The 17421-nt window shown below is 46.3% G+C and overlaps 1 protein-coding gene across 11 annotated transcripts in view; it reads left to right on the plus strand.

Moving 5' to 3' along the window:
* The window catches only part of LOC110504796 (diacylglycerol kinase eta), a 110795-nt gene that overhangs the window by 43749 nt on the left and 49625 nt on the right, over positions 1 to 17421 (plus strand). For all 11 annotated transcript variants that reach the window (XM_090230397.1, XM_090230403.1, XM_036975215.2 and 8 more), the window contains 2 exons: positions 8364 to 8468; positions 11805 to 11937. In XM_090230397.1, coding sequence (XP_090086523.1) covers positions 8364 to 8468; positions 11805 to 11937 — 238 coding nt within the window. The remainder of the gene's footprint in view (positions 1 to 8363; positions 8469 to 11804; positions 11938 to 17421) is intronic.

Raw genomic sequence — 17421 nt, forward strand, 5'->3', positions numbered from 1 at the left:
ATTGCCAGCAATGACAACAAGCTCAGTCCGATGATGCTGTGACACGCCGCCCCAGAGCATGACGGACCCTCCATCTCCAAATCGATCCCACTTCAGAGTACAGGCCTCGGTGTATCGCTTATTCCTTGGATTATAAACGTAAATCCGACCATCACTCCTGGTGAGACAAAACCGCGACTTGTCAGTGAAGAGCACTTTTTACCAGTCTTGTCTGGTCCAGCAACGGTGGGTTTGTGCCCATAGGAAACATTGTTGCCGGTGATTTTTGGTGAGGACCTGCCTTCAATAGTGTCAGATCTTCCCAATGAGATGTGCGTGCGGAGTCAGGCGCAGGAGAACCGAGTTCCAAAGAACAAGAGCAAAATAAAACGCACCCCAACCTCACTGACAGTTCAACGAAAATAATCCCGCACAAAACCCCAAAGGAAGTGTCAAATTAAATCCCCCCCTAATTAACCAAAGTGAAACCAGATGAGACACAAAACAGACTTAACCAAAAGAAAAGGAAAAGGGATCGGTAGACCGGCGACGACGACCGCCGGGCACCGCCCCGAACAGGGAGAGGAGCCACCTTCTAGTAGGCCGGCGACGACGACCACCGAGCACCGCCCGAACAGGGAGAGGAGCCACCTTCTAGTAGGCCGGCGACGACTACCACCGAGCACCGCCCGAACAGGGAGAGGAGCCACCTTCTAGTAGGCCGGCGACGACGACCGCCGAGCACCGCCCGAACAGGGAGAGGAGCCACCTTCTAGTAGGCCGGCGACGACTACCACCGAGCACCGCCCGAACAGGGAGAGGAGCCACCTTCTAGTAGGCCGGCGACGACTACCACCAAGCACCGCCCGAACAGGGAGAGGAGCCACCTTCTAGTAGACCGGCGACGACAACCACCGAGCACCGCCCGAACAGGGAGAGGAGCAACCTTCTAGTAGGCCGGCGACGACGACCACCGAGCACCGCCCGAACAGGGAGAGGAGCCACCTTCTAGTAGGCCGGCGACGACAACCACCGAGCGCCGCCCGAACAGGGAGAGGAGCCACCTTCTAGTAGGCCGGCGACGACGACCACCGAGCGCCGCCCGAACAGGGAGAGGAGCCACCTTCGTTGGAAGTCGTGACAAACAGGCCTTCCTGGTATAACCCTTCCTGGTATAACAACTGGCAGTTGTTGTTGTCATCCTGTACCTGTCCCACAGGTTTGATGTTCGGATGTACCGATCCTGTGCAGGTGTTGTTACACGTGGTCTGCCAATGCGAGGACGATCAGCTGTCCGTCCTGTCTCCCTGCAGCTCTGTCTTAGGTCTGTCACAGTACAGACGTTGCAATTTATTGACCTGGCCACATCTGCATTCCTCATGCCTCCTTGCAGCATGCCTAAAGCACATTCACACAGATGAGCAGGGACCCTGAGCATCTTTCTTTTGTTGTTTTTCAGAGTGAGTAGAAAGGCCTCTAAGCTGTTAGTGTCTTAATGACCGTTCCACAGGTGTATGTATATTCATTAATTGTTTATGGTTCATTGAACAAGCATGGGAAAGGTTTTAAACCCTTTACAATGAGGATCTGTGAAGTTATTTGGATTTTTACGAATTATCTTTGAAAGACAGGGTCCTGAAAAAGGGACGGTTCTTTTTTTGCTGAGTTTATATCCGAAGCTGTCCAAGCAGCCAGTGTTTGAGAAGCTTGTCAGCTCCATGTAACAGTCAAATGAACACCTCCCTCTAGTGTATTTGGTACACAGGAAAATTCATCATCATCAAACCAAATTCCTCAATACTGTTTGTGGTTTGTGAGACTACCTGTCTCACCTTACCTTTAACCAGGTAAGTTAAACTGAGAACACATTCACAGCAATAACCTGGTGAATAGTTACAGGAGAGGAGGGATGAATGAGCCAATTGGAAGCTAGGGATGATTAGTTGACCAGATTGGAAATTTAGCCAGGAAAGAATGCCTCTTACTGGCCTTTCAACACCATTAGCCAGCAGTGTCTGATCACCCATTCAGGGACTGACCAGGATCAACCCTGCTTAGCTTCAAAGGCAAGCCAGCAGTGGGATGCAGGGTGGTATGTTGCTGGCTAGCTAGCAGGTCGAAAAGGCAGTAAGTACATGTCATTGTATGAACAGCAATCTTTCACAACATGTGTAACAGACATGTTATATTTGACTAATGTAAAATACAAAATGTGTCATGGTATGCCAGGTACCAAATTGTTAGATTATATTTTGTTGGTAGAACCTGTAACCTCGATTTAACATTAAAGGGGAGGATGTCATCGCCCATGGCAGCATTCTGTTACATGGAATGGGAGACAGAGTGGTCAGCAGAGTCCAGAACATTGAGTTTCCCCGTGCAGCCTCAGGCCGGTGCTACCGTAGCTGCATCTGTCTGATACGGAGGAGTGTTGTTCTCGCTGTAGGATCATGGATGACAGAAGCCGCACGCACGCACGCACGCACGCACGCACACACACACACACACACACACACACACACACACACACACACACACACACACACACACACACACACACACACACACACACACACACACACACACACACACACACACACCATGTAACCCTGCAGCATCAGGTCACTGTAGCCTTAGCAAGGTGATTTGTAGCTAAGGGGTTCGACTCGAGCGGGAAGGACGTAGCAAGGGAATACAGTTACTGAATAAACATTGAGACTATAACCCTCTACTGCCAGCTTTAGTAATCACTTAGGCTAATATAATGAATAATAATATGTACACTGTTATGGGGACTGGAGAGGAAAATTAGTTGTCCATCTATATAAGGTAGAATGTATAACATGTGTACATCGTCCCTGACAAATAAACATGAAACAAATAATATTGTATGATCATGGATAATACTGTACATTATTGTATAATGTATAATACACTACTCAGTTTCAGAGGTATTGGGTGCTGGCTATCCTGCTCTGGGGCTGGCCATCCTGCTCTGAGGCTGGCCATCCTGCTCTGAGGCTGGCTTGTGCTGTGTTGTTGTGGTGCATTTTAAATGTTTTTTTCCTTTGGATGGTTTGGGAGTTGTCTTGAGTTTCATAGCGAGGGAGAGGATGGATACTAATATGATTAGCTATTCGACTGTGTTCACACAGGCTGCCAAATTCGTATATATTTCCTAATTGTTGGAAAAGGAACTGATCTGATTGGTCAAAAGACCAAGTGGGGGAAAAAAGGTTAGAATTGGGCTGCCTGTGTAAACGCAGCCTTAGACATGGAGACATGGAGCAGGGCGAGGTAGAAGGTGGTATGGGTGGTAGAGGGTGAGGGGGCAGAGGAGGGGAAATGGATGGGTGTCTCCTTTTTGTTTGGGCCAGAATCAGATAAAAATTATCTGATTATTCCGAACAAAACAATAAACACTACAAAACAAACCGTGAAGCTAAAGGCTATGTGCCATAAACAAAGTCAACTTCCCACAAAGACAGGTGGGAAAAGGGCTGCCTAAGTATGGTTCTCAATCAGAGACAACGATAGACAGCTGTCCCTGATTCAGAACCCTACCCGGCCAAAACATAGAAATACAAATAGTATAACATAGAATACCCACCCCAAAATTACACCCTGACCAAACCAAATAGAGACATAAAAAGGATCTCTAGGTCAGGGCGTGACACACACACACACACACACAGAGAGAGAGAGAGAGAGAGTGGGCAATGACGTTATGATGTGCGCAGGTGTGTTTTATCTATCAGACATGCAGAGGGCCTCTGTACAGTGCCTTGCAAAAGTATTCACCTCCCTTGGCATTTTTCCTATTTTGTTGCATTACTGTTATTTAAATTGATTTTCATTATCATGTAATGGACATACCAAAATATTCCAAATTGGTGAAGTGAAATTTAAAAAATGACTTGTTTCAAAAGATTATACAAAATAAAAAGCGGAAAAGTCGTGCGTCCATATGTAATCACCCCCTTTGCTATGAAGCCCCTAAATAAGATCTGGTGCAACCAATTACATCCAGAAGTCACATAATTAGTTAAATAAAGTCCACCTGTGTGTAATCTAAGTGTCACGCGATCTGTCACATGATCTCAGTATATATACACCTGTTCTGAAAGGCCCCAGAGTCTGCAACACCACTAAGCAAGGGGGACCACCAAGCAAGCGGCACTATGAAGACCAAGGAGCTCTCCAAACCGGTCAGGGACAAAGTTGTGGAGAAGTACAGATCAGGGTTGGGTTATAAGAATATATTAGAAACTTGGAATATCCCACGGAGCACCATTAAATCCATTATCAAAACAACTGAAAGAATATGACATCACAACAAACCTGCCAAGAGAGGGCCTCCCACAAAAACTCACAGACCAGGCAAGGGGGGCATTAATCAGAGAGATAAACAAAGAGACCAAACCATAACCCTGAAGGAGTTGCAATGCTCCAAAAAGGAGATTGGATTATCTGTCCATAGGACCACTTTAAGCTGTACACTCCACAGAGCTGGGATTTACAGAAGAGTGGCCAGAAAAAAATAAGTAATCATGTTTGGTTTTCGCCAAAAGACATGTGGAAGACTCCCCAAACATATGGAAGAAGGTACTCTGGTCAGATGAGACTAAAATTGAGCTTTTTGGCCATCAAGGAAAACGCCATATCTGGTGCAAACCCAAGACGTCTCATCACCCCGAGAACACCATCCCCACGGTGAAACATGGTGGTGGCAGCATCATGCTGTGGGGATGCTTTTCATCGGCAGGGACTGGGAAACTGGTCAGAATTGAAGGAATGATGGATGGCGCTAAATACAGGGAAATTCTTGAGGGAAACCTGTTTCAGTCTTCCAGAAATTTGAGACTGGGATGGAGGATCACCTTCCAGCTGGACAATCACCCTAAGCATACTGCTAAAGCAACACTCAAGTGGTTTAAGGGGAAACATTAAATGTCTCGGAATGGCCTAGTCAAAGCCCAGACCTCAATCCAATTGAGAATCTGTGGTATGACTTAAAGATTGCTGTACACCAGTGGAACCCATCCAACTTGAAGGAGCTGGAGCAGTTTTGCATTGAAGAATGGGCAAAATCCCAGTGGCTAGATGTGCCAAGCTTATAGAGACATACCCCAAGAGACTTGCAACTGTAATATCTGCAAAAGAGGGCTCTACAAAGTATTGACTTGGAGGAGACGAATAGTTATGCACGCTCAAGTTCTTATTTCTTGTTTGTTTCACAATAACAAATATTTTGCATCTTCAAAGTGGTAGGCATGTTGTGTAAATCAAATGATACGAAACCCCTCCCAAAATCTACGACAACACGTTGGTCACAACACATCAAAAAGAGATTTCATCTGCACTGAACCAGTGAAGCTGCATCTGTCCATGTATCCTAATGGAGAAGACAATATGGCTGACAAACGGCATCAGTGGTAGTCTTTATTATATGATAATGGTGCTACTGTAGACTTCATACAGAAAATTCAGCACCAGTACAATAGTGTGTGGGAGACTGTGTTTGAACAGATGGGGTTTATCTGCTTCATACAGTGATATGAGTGTGTGTCGTATGCTGCATTCACACACACACACACACACACACACACACACACACACACACACACACACACACACACACACACACACACACACACACACACACACACACACACACACACACTGCCGTGTGTGTATCTGGCTGCTGTCTGTGAGCTAATGGCTATGTTTCCACAGCGGGTAATAGGCTCAGAGCCTCATGTGCTGCTGGTCCACAGGGCAGACAGACCTGTACACAGCTGCTGAGATGGAAGGGAGGGTTGGAACAGGGAGGGAGTGATGAGAAGCACAGGGAGGGAGGGGTGGAACAGGGAGGGAGTGATGAGAAGCACAGGGAAGGAGGGATTGGTAGAACAGGGAGGGAGTGATGAGAAGCACAGGGAAGGAGTGGTGGGACAGGGATGTAGCGATGAGAAGCACAGGGAAGGAGGGGTGGAACAGGGAGGGAGCGATGAGAAGCACATGGAAGGAGGGGTGGAACAGGGAGGGAGCGATGAGAAGCACTGGGAAGGAGGGATTGGTAGAACAGGGAGGGAGCGATGAGAAGCACAGGGAAGGAGTGGTGGGACAGGGATGGAGTGATGAGAAGCACAGGGAAGGAGGGGTGGAACAGGGAGGGAGTGATGAGAAGCACAGGGAAGGAGGGGTGGAACAGGGAGGGAGCGATGAGAAGCACAGGGAAGGAGGGGTGGAACAGGGACGGAGCGATGAGAAGCACAGGGAGGGAGGGGTGGAACAGGGAGGGAGCGATGAGAAGCACAGGGAAGGAGGGGTGGATCAGGGAGGGAGCGATGAGAAGCACAGGGAGGGAGGGGTGGAACAGGGAGGGAGCGATGAGAAGCACAGGGAGGGAGGGGTGTGAAAAATGGATTTAAATTGGTGTGTGTGCTTTGTTAGAAGGTGTTCCTGTGTGTTGCTGTGTGTACCCACAGCCTTGAGTGTCCCCATGCTGAATCAATGTCAGCCATGTTAACACCCACTCTAACTACCTGAGAAAACAACAGAGGGAGGAGAAGGGGAGGGGGGTGGTGAAGGATGAAGAGAGGAGGAGAGGGTAGGGAAATATGAAGAGAGGAGAAAAGAGAGAGAGAGAAAGAAAGAAGGCAGAGGGGTAAACATGAAAGGAAGGTAAGACAAGAAGAGTAAGGAGAGATAATCCAGAATGAAGAAGAAGTGATGAATGCTGAAAGGGTTTTGTCTCTTTCTGTCTGTCATGTCTTTCTGTCTCATGTCTTTGTGTCTGTTATGTCTTTGTCTCATGTCTTTCTGTCTGTTATGTCTTTCTGTCTGTTATGTCTTTGTCTCATGTCTTTCTGTCTCATGTCGTTCTGTCTGCTATGTCTTTCTGTCTGTTATGTCTTTGTCTCATATCTTTCTGTCTCATGTCGTTCTGTCTCATGTCTTTCTGTCTCATGTCTTTCTGTCTCATGTCTTTCTGTCTGTTATGTATTTCTGTCTGTTTTGTCTTTCTGTCTGTTTTGTCTTTCTGTCTCATGTCTTTCTGTTTCATATCTTTCTGTCTCATGTCTTTCTGTCTCATGTCTTTCTGTCTGTTTTGTCTTTCTGTCTCATGTCTTTCTGTCTCATGTCTTTCTGTCTGTCATGCATTTCTGTCTCATATCTTTCTGTCTCATGTATTTCTGTCTCATGTCTTTCTGTCTGTTTTGTCTTTCTGTCTCATGTCTTTCTGTCTCATGTCTTTCTGTCTCATGTATTTCTGTCTCATGTCTTTCTGTCTGTTTTGTCTTTCTGTCTAATGTCTTTCTGTCTCATGTCTTTCTGTCTCATGTCTTTCTGTCTGTTTTGTCTTTCTGTCTCATGTCTTTCTGTCTCATGTCTTTCTGTCTCATGTCTTTCTGTCTGTTTTGTCTTTCTGTCTCATGTGTTTCTGTCTCATGTCTTTCTTTCTCATGTATTTCTGTCTGTTTTGTCTTTCTGTCTCATGTCTTTCTGTCTCATGTCTTTCTGTCTCATGTATTTCTGTCTGTTTTGTCTTTCTGTCTCATGTCTTTCTGTCTCATGTCTTTCTTTCTCATGTATTTCTGTCTGTTTTGTCTTTCTGTCTCATGTCTTTCTGTCTCATGTCTTTCTTTCTCATGTCTTTTTGTCTCATGTCTTTCTGTCTCATGTCTTTCTGTCTCATGTCTTTCTGTCTCATGTCTTTCTGTCTGTTATGTCTTTCTGTCTCATGTCTTTCTGTCTCATGTCTTTCTGTCTCATGTCTTTCTGTCTGTTATGTCTTTCTGTCTCATGTCTTTCTGTCTCATGTCTTTCTGTCTCATGTCTTTCTGTCTCATTTCTTTCTGTCTCATGTCTTTCTGTCTCATGTCTTTCTGTCTGTTATGTCTTTCTATCTCATGTCTTTCTGTCTCATGTCTTTCTGTCTGTTATGTCTTTCTGTCGGTGTGTCTAAAGGGTTGTCTCTTTCTGTCTGTGTGTCCCCTGGGAGGCTCTCCTTTCCTCCCTCAGCGCGGAGAGAGGGACAGAGCGAAGGAAGAGAGGAGGAGGAAGTGGGGTGATGGGCTATCAGCCTTTACCAAGGCTCAGCCTGTCACCTCACATCATACTCAAAACAGAGGGAGTGTTAGGGGGCAGACAGAGAGAGAGAGAGAGAGAGAGAGAAGAGGGGTGGGTAGGGGAGGGTGAATAAGTGATGAGGGAGAGAGTGAGGAAATATTTGAGAGGTCTGAGAAAGAGAGCGAGGGAGGGAGGGGGCTCGTTCTCTTTTAAAGGCGGAGAGCAGATCTCCCATCGGCTCAGAGGCAGAGCAGGCAGAGGAGAGGACAGTACACTAATTTTCCCTCTCTGTCTCTCTATCAATCCAGGTGATCACTCCGTTCCGCAGGCTCATCCTCTGCGCAGAAAACAGGAAAGAGATGGAGGACTGGATCAGCTCGCTGAAGTCCGTTCAGTCCCGAGAGCATTACGAGGTAAGACCAGATCCATTCTCTGTTCTCTAAAGCAACAGATCCATTCGCTGTTCTCTATAGCAACAGATCCACTGCCTGTGTGAGCTTTTGAGAGTGAGAGAGAAAGAGGCAGAGAATGAGAGAGGAGACATGGAGACAGGGGGCATGGAGAGAGGGGGAAGGAGAGAAGAGGCATGGAGAGAGGGGGAAGGAGAGAAGAGGGAGAATGAGACAGGTGGTATGGAGAGACGAGGCATGGAGAGAGGGGGAAGGAGAAAAGAGGGAGAATGAGACAGGTGGTATGGAGAGACAAGGCATGGAGAGAGGGGGAAGGAGAGAAGAGGGAGAATGAGACAGGTGGTATGGAGAGACAAGGCATGGAGAGAGGGGGAAGGAGAGAAGAGGGAGAATGAGGCAGGTGGTATGGAGAGACAAGGCATGGAGAGAGGGGGAAGGAGAGAAGACGGAGAAGGGGACAGGTGGTATGGAGAGACAAGGCATGGAGAGAGGGGGAAGGAGAGAGGTGGTATGCATTGTGTTGCAGAAAACAATAGATCTTTGATCTGATCATTGTCTTACTATGTCAGTTAAGAGTGCAGATATTTCTGTTTCTGTTGTTTCTGATGAAGGTGTGTGAGCAGCAGGGTAGTGTAGTGTCGGTAGCAGGGTAGTGTAGTGTGAGCAGCAGGGTAGTGTAGTGTGAGTAGCAGGGTAGTGTAGTGTGAGTAGCAGGGTAGTGTAGTGTGAGCAGCAGGGTAGTGTAGTGTCGGTAGCAGGGTAGTGTAGTGTGAGCAGCAGGGTAGTGTAGTGTCGGTAGCAGGGTAGTGTAGTGTGAGCAGTAGGGTAGTGTAGTGTGAGTAGCAGGGTAGTGTAGTGTGAGTAGCAGGGTAGTGTAGTGTGAGCAGTAGGGTAGTGTAGTGTGAGTAGCAGGGTAGTGTAGTGTGAGTATCAGGGTAGTGTAGTGTGAGTAGCAGGGTAGTGTAGTGTGAGTATCAGGGTAGTGTAGTGTGAGTAGCAGGGTAGTGTAGTGTGAGTAGCAGGGGGTAGTGTGAGTATCAGGGTAGTGAAGTGTCGGTAGCAGGGTAGTGTAGTGTGAGCAGCAGGGTAGTGTAGTGTGAGTAGCAGGGTAGTGTAGTGTGAGTAGCAGGGTAGTGTAGTGTGAGCAGCAGGGTAGTGTAGTGTCGGTAGCAGGGTAGTGTAGTGTGAGCAGCAGGGTAGTGTAGTGTCGGTAGCAGGGTAGTGTAGTGTGAGCAGTAGGGTAGTGTAGTGTGAGTAGCAGGGTAGTGTAGTGTGAGTAGCAGGGTAGTGTAGTGTGAGCAGTAGGGTAGTGTAGTGTGAGTAGCAGGGTAGTGTAGTGTGAGTATCAGGGTAGTGTAGTGTGAGTAGCAGGGTAGTGTAGTGTGAGTATCAGGGTAGTGTAGTGTGAGTAGCAGGGTAGTGTAGTGTGAGTAGCAGGGTAGTGTAGTGTGAGTAGCAGGGTAGTGTAGTGTGAGTATCAGGGTAGTGTAGTGTGAGTAGCAGGATAGTGTAGTGTGAGTATCAGGATAGTGTAGTGTGAGTATCAGGGTAGTGTAGTGTGAGTAGCAGGGTAGTGTAGTGTGAGTATCAGGGTAGTGTAGTGTGAGTAGCAGGGTAATGTAGTGTGAGTAGCAGGGGGTAGTGTGAGTAGCAGGATAGTGTAGTGTGAGTATCAGGGTAGTGTAGTGTGAGTAGCAGGGTAGTGTAGTGTGAGTAGCAGGGTAGTGTAGTGTGAGTAGCAGGGTAGTGTAGTGTGAGTAGCAGGGTAGTGTAGTGTGAGTAGCAGGGTAGTGTAGTGTGAGCAGTGGGTTGCATGCTCTGTAGCGTGCAGTGGACTGGAACATCTATTTCACCCATTTAGGGTGGTCGTGGAAGCCCAGCTCACAGGAGACATACACACATGCATACACACACACAGTGTCACACTCAGAGAAGTCCCACAGTCACACATGCACGCACGCACACACACACACACACACACACACACACACACACACACACACACACACACACACACACACACACACACACACAAACATAACACCAGGCGGTGTTGTCTAAACGGAAAGGTTTTACAGGTTTTTAACTGCTAGTGTCTGTCTTACTCTCTGGGTGTCTTAGAACTCACCAGGAAACAGAGCTCGGCACTAAATAGTCCCTCACATCACTCTATAACGAACCCAATGATCTTTTTACAACAGGAAGATAAGAGTGGCTGTTAGATATTCATGCTGAATGATAATAATCCCTGTATTATCTTCTCAGGATGTTTTTAACAGTATTGCCGTTTGTTGTGTTTTGCCGCGACCAGAAACAGACATAACTGTTGATATTGGTTGACTGCAGCGTTTGTCTCCAGGCAGATACAGTGTATATTGTACAGTGCCAGCGTTGCATATCAATGCCTTTCATTTGGGAAAGACAGATGATATAAGATTGTTTCCATCTCTGCCCTCTTTCCTCTCCCCTGCAATGCACCGCTGAGCTACAGAGTATAGAATTGATAGAACTAGAGGTTCAGGAAACTATACTCAGATGTTGGAACCATAGGTTCCCATTCTAATAGGGATGGATAGATGGTGTGCGTGTGCGTGTGTGTGTGTTTGCGTGTGTGCGTGTGCGTGTGTGTGTGCGTGTGTGTGTGTGTGTGTGTGTGTGCGCGTGCGTAGGTGCGTGTGTGTGCGTGCGTATGTGTGTGTGCATGTGTGCATGTGTGCGTGTGTGTGTGTGTGTGCGTGCGTAGGTGTGTGTGTGCGTGTGCGTGTGTGTGGTATGATATGATTTATGGTCAAATCTGTCTCCTATACGTTGTAAAAGTCTTCTATAAAGAAGTGAGAAAATGTCAAGTAATCTCTTCAAATGCTTGTGTAAAATGTGTGTGTATATAGGTTCTATGTTGCTCACCTAAAACACCACTGAGCTGTCCAAAAACATTGTATAGTGAACGCTGCAATGCAATTTATGTTAACAATTTATATAGGTTTTCTTTACCTGTGTCTCCGTTTAAGTAAACAATGTGAACATGCAATCAATGTTTACTAGATGTGGAATCGCCTTTGGATAATGTACCTTATGTGTACATTATTATTGGATAATGTACCTTTCCATCTATTTAAAGTGACGGTTATCTGTGCCACACCTTCTCATAAAAATGGTCGGGTCATTTGTGCCAATTCGTCTATTCGGAATGTTACGATTACTTTATCTATATATCTATTTATATTACCTTGGTCAGTGTGTGTTTCTTAATGTGAGCAAAACGGAACCTAATGTTTGAAGTAAAGTACCTGACTGTCTATCCTATGTGTTGCCAACCTGATTTAACCTCTCGTTTGTCAGACAGCACAGTTTAATGTGGAACATTTCTCAGGGATGCACAACTGGTATGCCTGCTCCCACGCACGGCCCACCTTCTGTAACGTCTGTAGGGACAGCCTCTCTGGCGTCACCTCCCACGGCCTGTCCTGCGAAGGTAAGACATACCACACACACACACTCACATCTCTGTTTTATCTCTCCTAACACCTCTCCTCCTCATTTATCTCTCCGTCTCCTCATTAAGGAGAGGATGCTGTCTTCTGTGTTTTCCCTTAATGCTGTGTGTTCCTCCTGGGCTGTGGTGGTTTCCTTAGTGCTCTGTGTCCCTCCTGGGCTGTGGTGGTTTCCTTAGTGCTGTGTGTCCCTCCTGGGCTGTGGTGGTTTCCTTAGTGCTGTGTGTCCCTCCTGGGCCGTGGTAGTTTGAATCATTCCTGGAGAGGTGGAGGGGGGATATAGTGTTAACAGGGCTGTACGATGGGGAATAGGACAGACTTACTTATTTCTATTTCCTCCCTGTGGAGTATAAGGTCACAACCAGGCTAACCCATCCAGGAAGTAGGACTATGAGCTCTTAGTAGAGCTGGGTTGGGGACTGTTCAATTTAACTATGCAGTCAATACCACTTTATGATATTATTTCAATTCGGATCGATTAAGAATAGTAGGGCAGTGCTGGAGCTGAATGATGGGCGATTGGTCTATTGGCTGGAGAAGTGAGGTGTGGGTTGAGAAGAGCTTACGATATGTCGTGACCTCTCTGCTGGCTAGTCTAGTGTGTAGTGTCCTCTCTGCTGGCTAGCCTAGTGTGAGAGGCTAATGATAACCCATTAATTGCCATAAAATGAAGGGCTTCCTCTTTGAAGGCTCTTCAAAGGCTTTTATGGCTGTGTGTGTGGTGTGTGTGGTGTGTGAGTGTGTGTGTTAATTCATGCTTAATGGTTCCAGATGATGTGGAACGTTAGACTCACAATGTCTACGGTAGACACACACACACACACACACACACACACACACAGGCTATGCTAATTAGCAGTAGAGGAATATACAGATGGTGTTCATTACGGTTGTCTGATGCATAAATAGTATTGGTACGTTGGTTACACTTCCTTCACAGCCGAGGTGTGGACAAGTTGCGTCATTCCCACACCTGTCCCTGTAGTTTTAATATAGTGTTGATTTAACATTGGAACAAATCATATACCGTCTGTCATTTTTTATTTTACTAGGCAAGCCAGTAAAGAATACATTTTTATTTACAATGACGGCCTACCCCAACCAAACGATGCTGTGACAATTGTGCGCCACCCTATGGGACTCCCAATCACGGCCGGATGTGATACAGCCTGGATTTGAACAAGGGGCTGTAGTGACACCTCTTGCACTGAGCTGCAGTGCCTTAGACCGCTGCTCCACTCGGGAGCCCTTGTTACTGTTAGGGGAAAAACATAGTTGTAATATTGAGAGGCAGTGTGTGTGTGTGTGTGTGTGTGAGAGAGGGGTGAGAGAGGCAGAGAGAGCTAGACAGAGAGCGAGAGAGAGGGGTGGGAGAGAGGCAGAGAGATGGAGAGGAGAGAGAGCAAGAGAGAGAGGCAGAGAGAGCTAGACAGAGAGCGAGAGAGAGGGGTGGGAGAGAGGCAGAGAGATGGAGAGGAGAGAGAGCAAGAGAGAGCGGCAGAGAGAGCTAGACAGAGAGCGAGAGAGAGGGGTGGGAGAGAGACAGAGCGATGGAGAGGAGAAAACAAGAGAGAGACCCCCCATTGTTCCAGTCTCCTCTGCAACCTGACTGTCTGAACCAGGACGGGCCAACCCTCCTTCTTCCGCACACTTTCGCTCCAGCACTGCTTTAACAGACATCTGAATCTGCTATTTTAATCAGCTGCTCATCAGGACCTTGATTAGCTAGTGAGAGTAGTGTTGAAACCAAAGCCTATACACCCAGTAGCTCTCCAGATCAGAAGAAGGGAAGAATAGGAAATTAGCTTTGAATCTACACAATGTGTAGAATAGTATGACAAATTGCAGGAAGTTTTCCACTACAAAAAAAAACACATTGGTTTCCCAAATCCGGTCTTGGGTCTAGGGCAGGGGTATTCAAATCCGATCCTGGAAGTCTGGTCTGGAGTACTGCTGTTTTATCGGATCATTAATTGTACCGACTTGGTGTCCCAGGTCTAAATCAGTCCTTCATTAGAGTGGAAGAATGAAAATCAGAAGTTAAACTGGCTTCAAGATCCAGATATTGAATTAGCTTCATCTAGGGTATCGATCATTATCTCCTTCTAATTAATTCTGATTACATTGTTGTGGCTTCAATAAAGAATGACTGGATAGATACATAGGTTGCAGTACTCATGTGGCTCTGGTTCTGAGTAGTATCAAGCTTTTGTAATGAACATTACTTTGGCTCTTTTAGTCTCCTTTTTGGGACATTGGACCATGTGCCAATCTGTCTTTAAATTGATAATTTTTATTTTACCTTCATTTAACTAGGCAAATCAGTTATGAAGAAATTCTTGTTTTCAATGACGGCCTAGGAACAGTGGGTTAACTGCCTTGTTCAGGGGCAGAACGACAGATTTTTAACTTGTCAGCTCGGGGATTCAATCTTGCAACCTTTCGGTTACTAGTCCAACGCTCTAAAATTTGGAAGCACAGAATGATCTGTATGCTGTAGCCTTAAGAGTTCCCTTCACAATAACTAAGGGGCCTTGACCGAACCATGAAAAACAGCCCCAGACCATTATTCCTCCTCCACCAATCGTTGGCACTATGCATCGGGGCAGGTAGTGTCGTCGTGGCATCCACCAAACCCAGATTTGTCGATTGAACTGCCAGATGGCGAAGCGTGATTCATCACTCCAGAGAATGCGTTTCCACTGCTCTAGAGTCCAATGGTGGCGAGGTTTACACCACTCCAGCCAACGCTTGGCATCGCAGATGGTGTTCTTAGGCTTGTGTGCGGCTGCTTGGCCATGGAAACCCATTTCATGAAGCTCCCGACGAACAGTTCTTGTTTCCAGAGGCAGTTTGCAACTCAATAGTGAGTGCTGTAGCACTGTAGCACTGCGCTGTAGCACTCAGCGGTCAAGTTCTGTGAGCTTGTGTGGCCTACCACTTCGCGGCTGAGCCATTGTTGCTCCAAGACATTTCCACTTCACAATAACAGCACTTACAGTTGACCGGGGCAGCTCTAGCAGGGCAGACATTTAAAGAACTGACTTGTTGGAAAGGTGGCATCCTATGACGGTGCCATGTTCAAAGTCGCTGTGCTCTTCAGTAAGGCCATGCTACTGATGATGTGTGTCTATGGAGATTGAATGGCTGTGTGCTCGATGTTGGACACCTGTCAGCAATGTGTGTGGCTTAAATAGCCAAGTCCACTAATTTGAAGGGGTGTCCACATACTCTTGTATAAACATTGCATTCAGAAAGCATTCAGACCCCCTGACTTTTACCATATTTTGCTACGTTACAGCCTTATTCTAAAATGGATTAAATAGTTTTTTTCTCATCAATCTACACACGATACCCCATAATGACAAAGCATAATGTTTGCAAATCCCCCCACCCCCCCAATGGAAATATCACATTTACATAAGTATTCAGACCCTTTGGCAGTGATTACAGCCTCTAGTCTTCTTGGGAATGACGCTACAAGCTCGGCACACCTTTATTTGGGGAGTTTCTCCCATTCTTCTCTGCAGATCCTCTCAAGATCTGTCAGGTTGGATGGGGAGCGTCCCTGCACGGCTATTTTCAGGTCTCACCAGAAATGTTTGATCGGGTTCAAGTCCGCTCTCTGGCTGGGCCACTCAAGGACATTCAGAGACATTCACCGTCCCGAAGTCACTCCTGCGTTGTCTTAGCTGTGTGCTTATGGTCGTTGTTCTGTTGGACGGTGAACCCTCGCCCCAGTCTGAATTCCTGAGTATTCTGGAGCAGGTTTTTGTCAAGGATCTCTCTGTAATTTGCTCCATTCATCTTTTCCTCGATCCTGACTAGTCTCCAAATCCCTGCTACTGAAAAACATCCCCACAGCATGATGCTGCCACCACCATGCTTCACCATAGGGATGATGCTAGATTTCCTCCATACGTGACGCTTGGCATTTAGGCCGAAGAGTTCAATCTTGGTTTCATCAGACCATAGAATATTTCTTCTCAATGTTTGACAGTCCTTTTGGCAAACTCCAAGCTGGCTGTCATGTGCCTTTTCCTGAGGAGTGGCTTCTGTCTGACTACTGTACCATAAAGGCCTGATTGGTAGAGTGCTGCAGAGATGGTTGTCCTTTTTCAATGGTTCTCCCATCTTCACAGAGGAACTCTGGAGCTCTGTCAGAGTGACCATTGGGTTCTTGGTCACCTCCCTGACCAAGGCCCTTCTTCCCCGATTGCTCAGTTTGGCATGGCAGACAGATCTAGGAAGAATCTTGGTGGTTCCAAACTTCTTCCATCTAAGAATGATGGAGGCCACTGTGTTCTTGGGAACCTTCAATGCTGCAAAACTTTTTTGGTACCCTTCCCCAGATCTGTGCCTCAACACAATCCTGTCTCTGAGCTCTACTGACAATTCCGTCGACCTCATGGCTTGGTTTTTGCTCTGACATGCACTGTCAACTGTGTGAACCTTTATATAGACAGGTGTGTGCCTTTCCAAATCATGTCCAATCAATTGAATTTACCACAGGTGGACTCCAATCAAGTTGTAGAAACATCTCAAGGATGATTAAAGGAAATAGGATCTACCTGAGCTCAATTTTGAGTCTCATAGCAAAGGGTTTGAATACTTATGTAAGGTATTTCTATTTTTTTTTTTTTAATACATTTGCAAACATTTCTACAAACCTGTTTCCACTTTGTCATTATGGGGTATTGTGTGTGGATTGATGAGGAAATGTTTTAACATAATCCATTTTAGAATAAGGCTGTAACGCAACAAAATGTGGGGTCTCAATACTTACCGAATGCACATTCAATGAATTGAAGACAAATTATGAAACACAGAGAAACAAAAGAATGAGAAAGAGAGGCTTTAAGTGGTGAGAACAGCTAGACAGACAGTTTCACAGCAATCAGAGATGCTTCTGTTTCACTTTGATTTCCTGCTCCGGACGATCAATAGGGATTGATGAGTGCCCCACACACACCAGCTATCCTCTGGCTACAAACAGTCTGAAACCACGGAACTGATCTCTATGAAAAAAAACATCTCATATCCGTCTGCAATCGATGTTTCCCTAATGTAACTCTAAATCCTGTTAGTGAACATTTAGTCAACATTTAGTAACATTAAGAGAACACAATACTGTTTATCACTGTCTGCCAATGGCAAGGAGTGGCGCTGGCCAATTAGTCTTGATTTCCCGGTGTGTGTGTGTGTGTGTGTGTGTGTGTGTGTTTGCGTGTCAGTACGTGCCTGTACGTGTGCGTGTGTCCTTATCTGAGTGTTGTTTTCGACAGGGGAACTTTCCAAGTCCAGTCATTTTTCATGTTTGGTTGTTAAGTGCCTCCTCATCTATAATGAATATACATTATGGACACACTCCACCAGTGGCCAGATATCAAGTATTCCTTCTGCATTTACATTTTAGTTCAGTCTTATGCAAAGCCACTCACAATAAGTGCCTGACCGGTCGGCCG

This window comes from Oncorhynchus mykiss, chromosome 3 (genome assembly GCF_057628025.1).
Source record: "Oncorhynchus mykiss isolate SJ-2025 chromosome 3, ASM5762802v1, whole genome shotgun sequence".
NCBI lineage: Eukaryota > Metazoa > Chordata > Actinopteri > Salmoniformes > Salmonidae > Oncorhynchus > Oncorhynchus mykiss.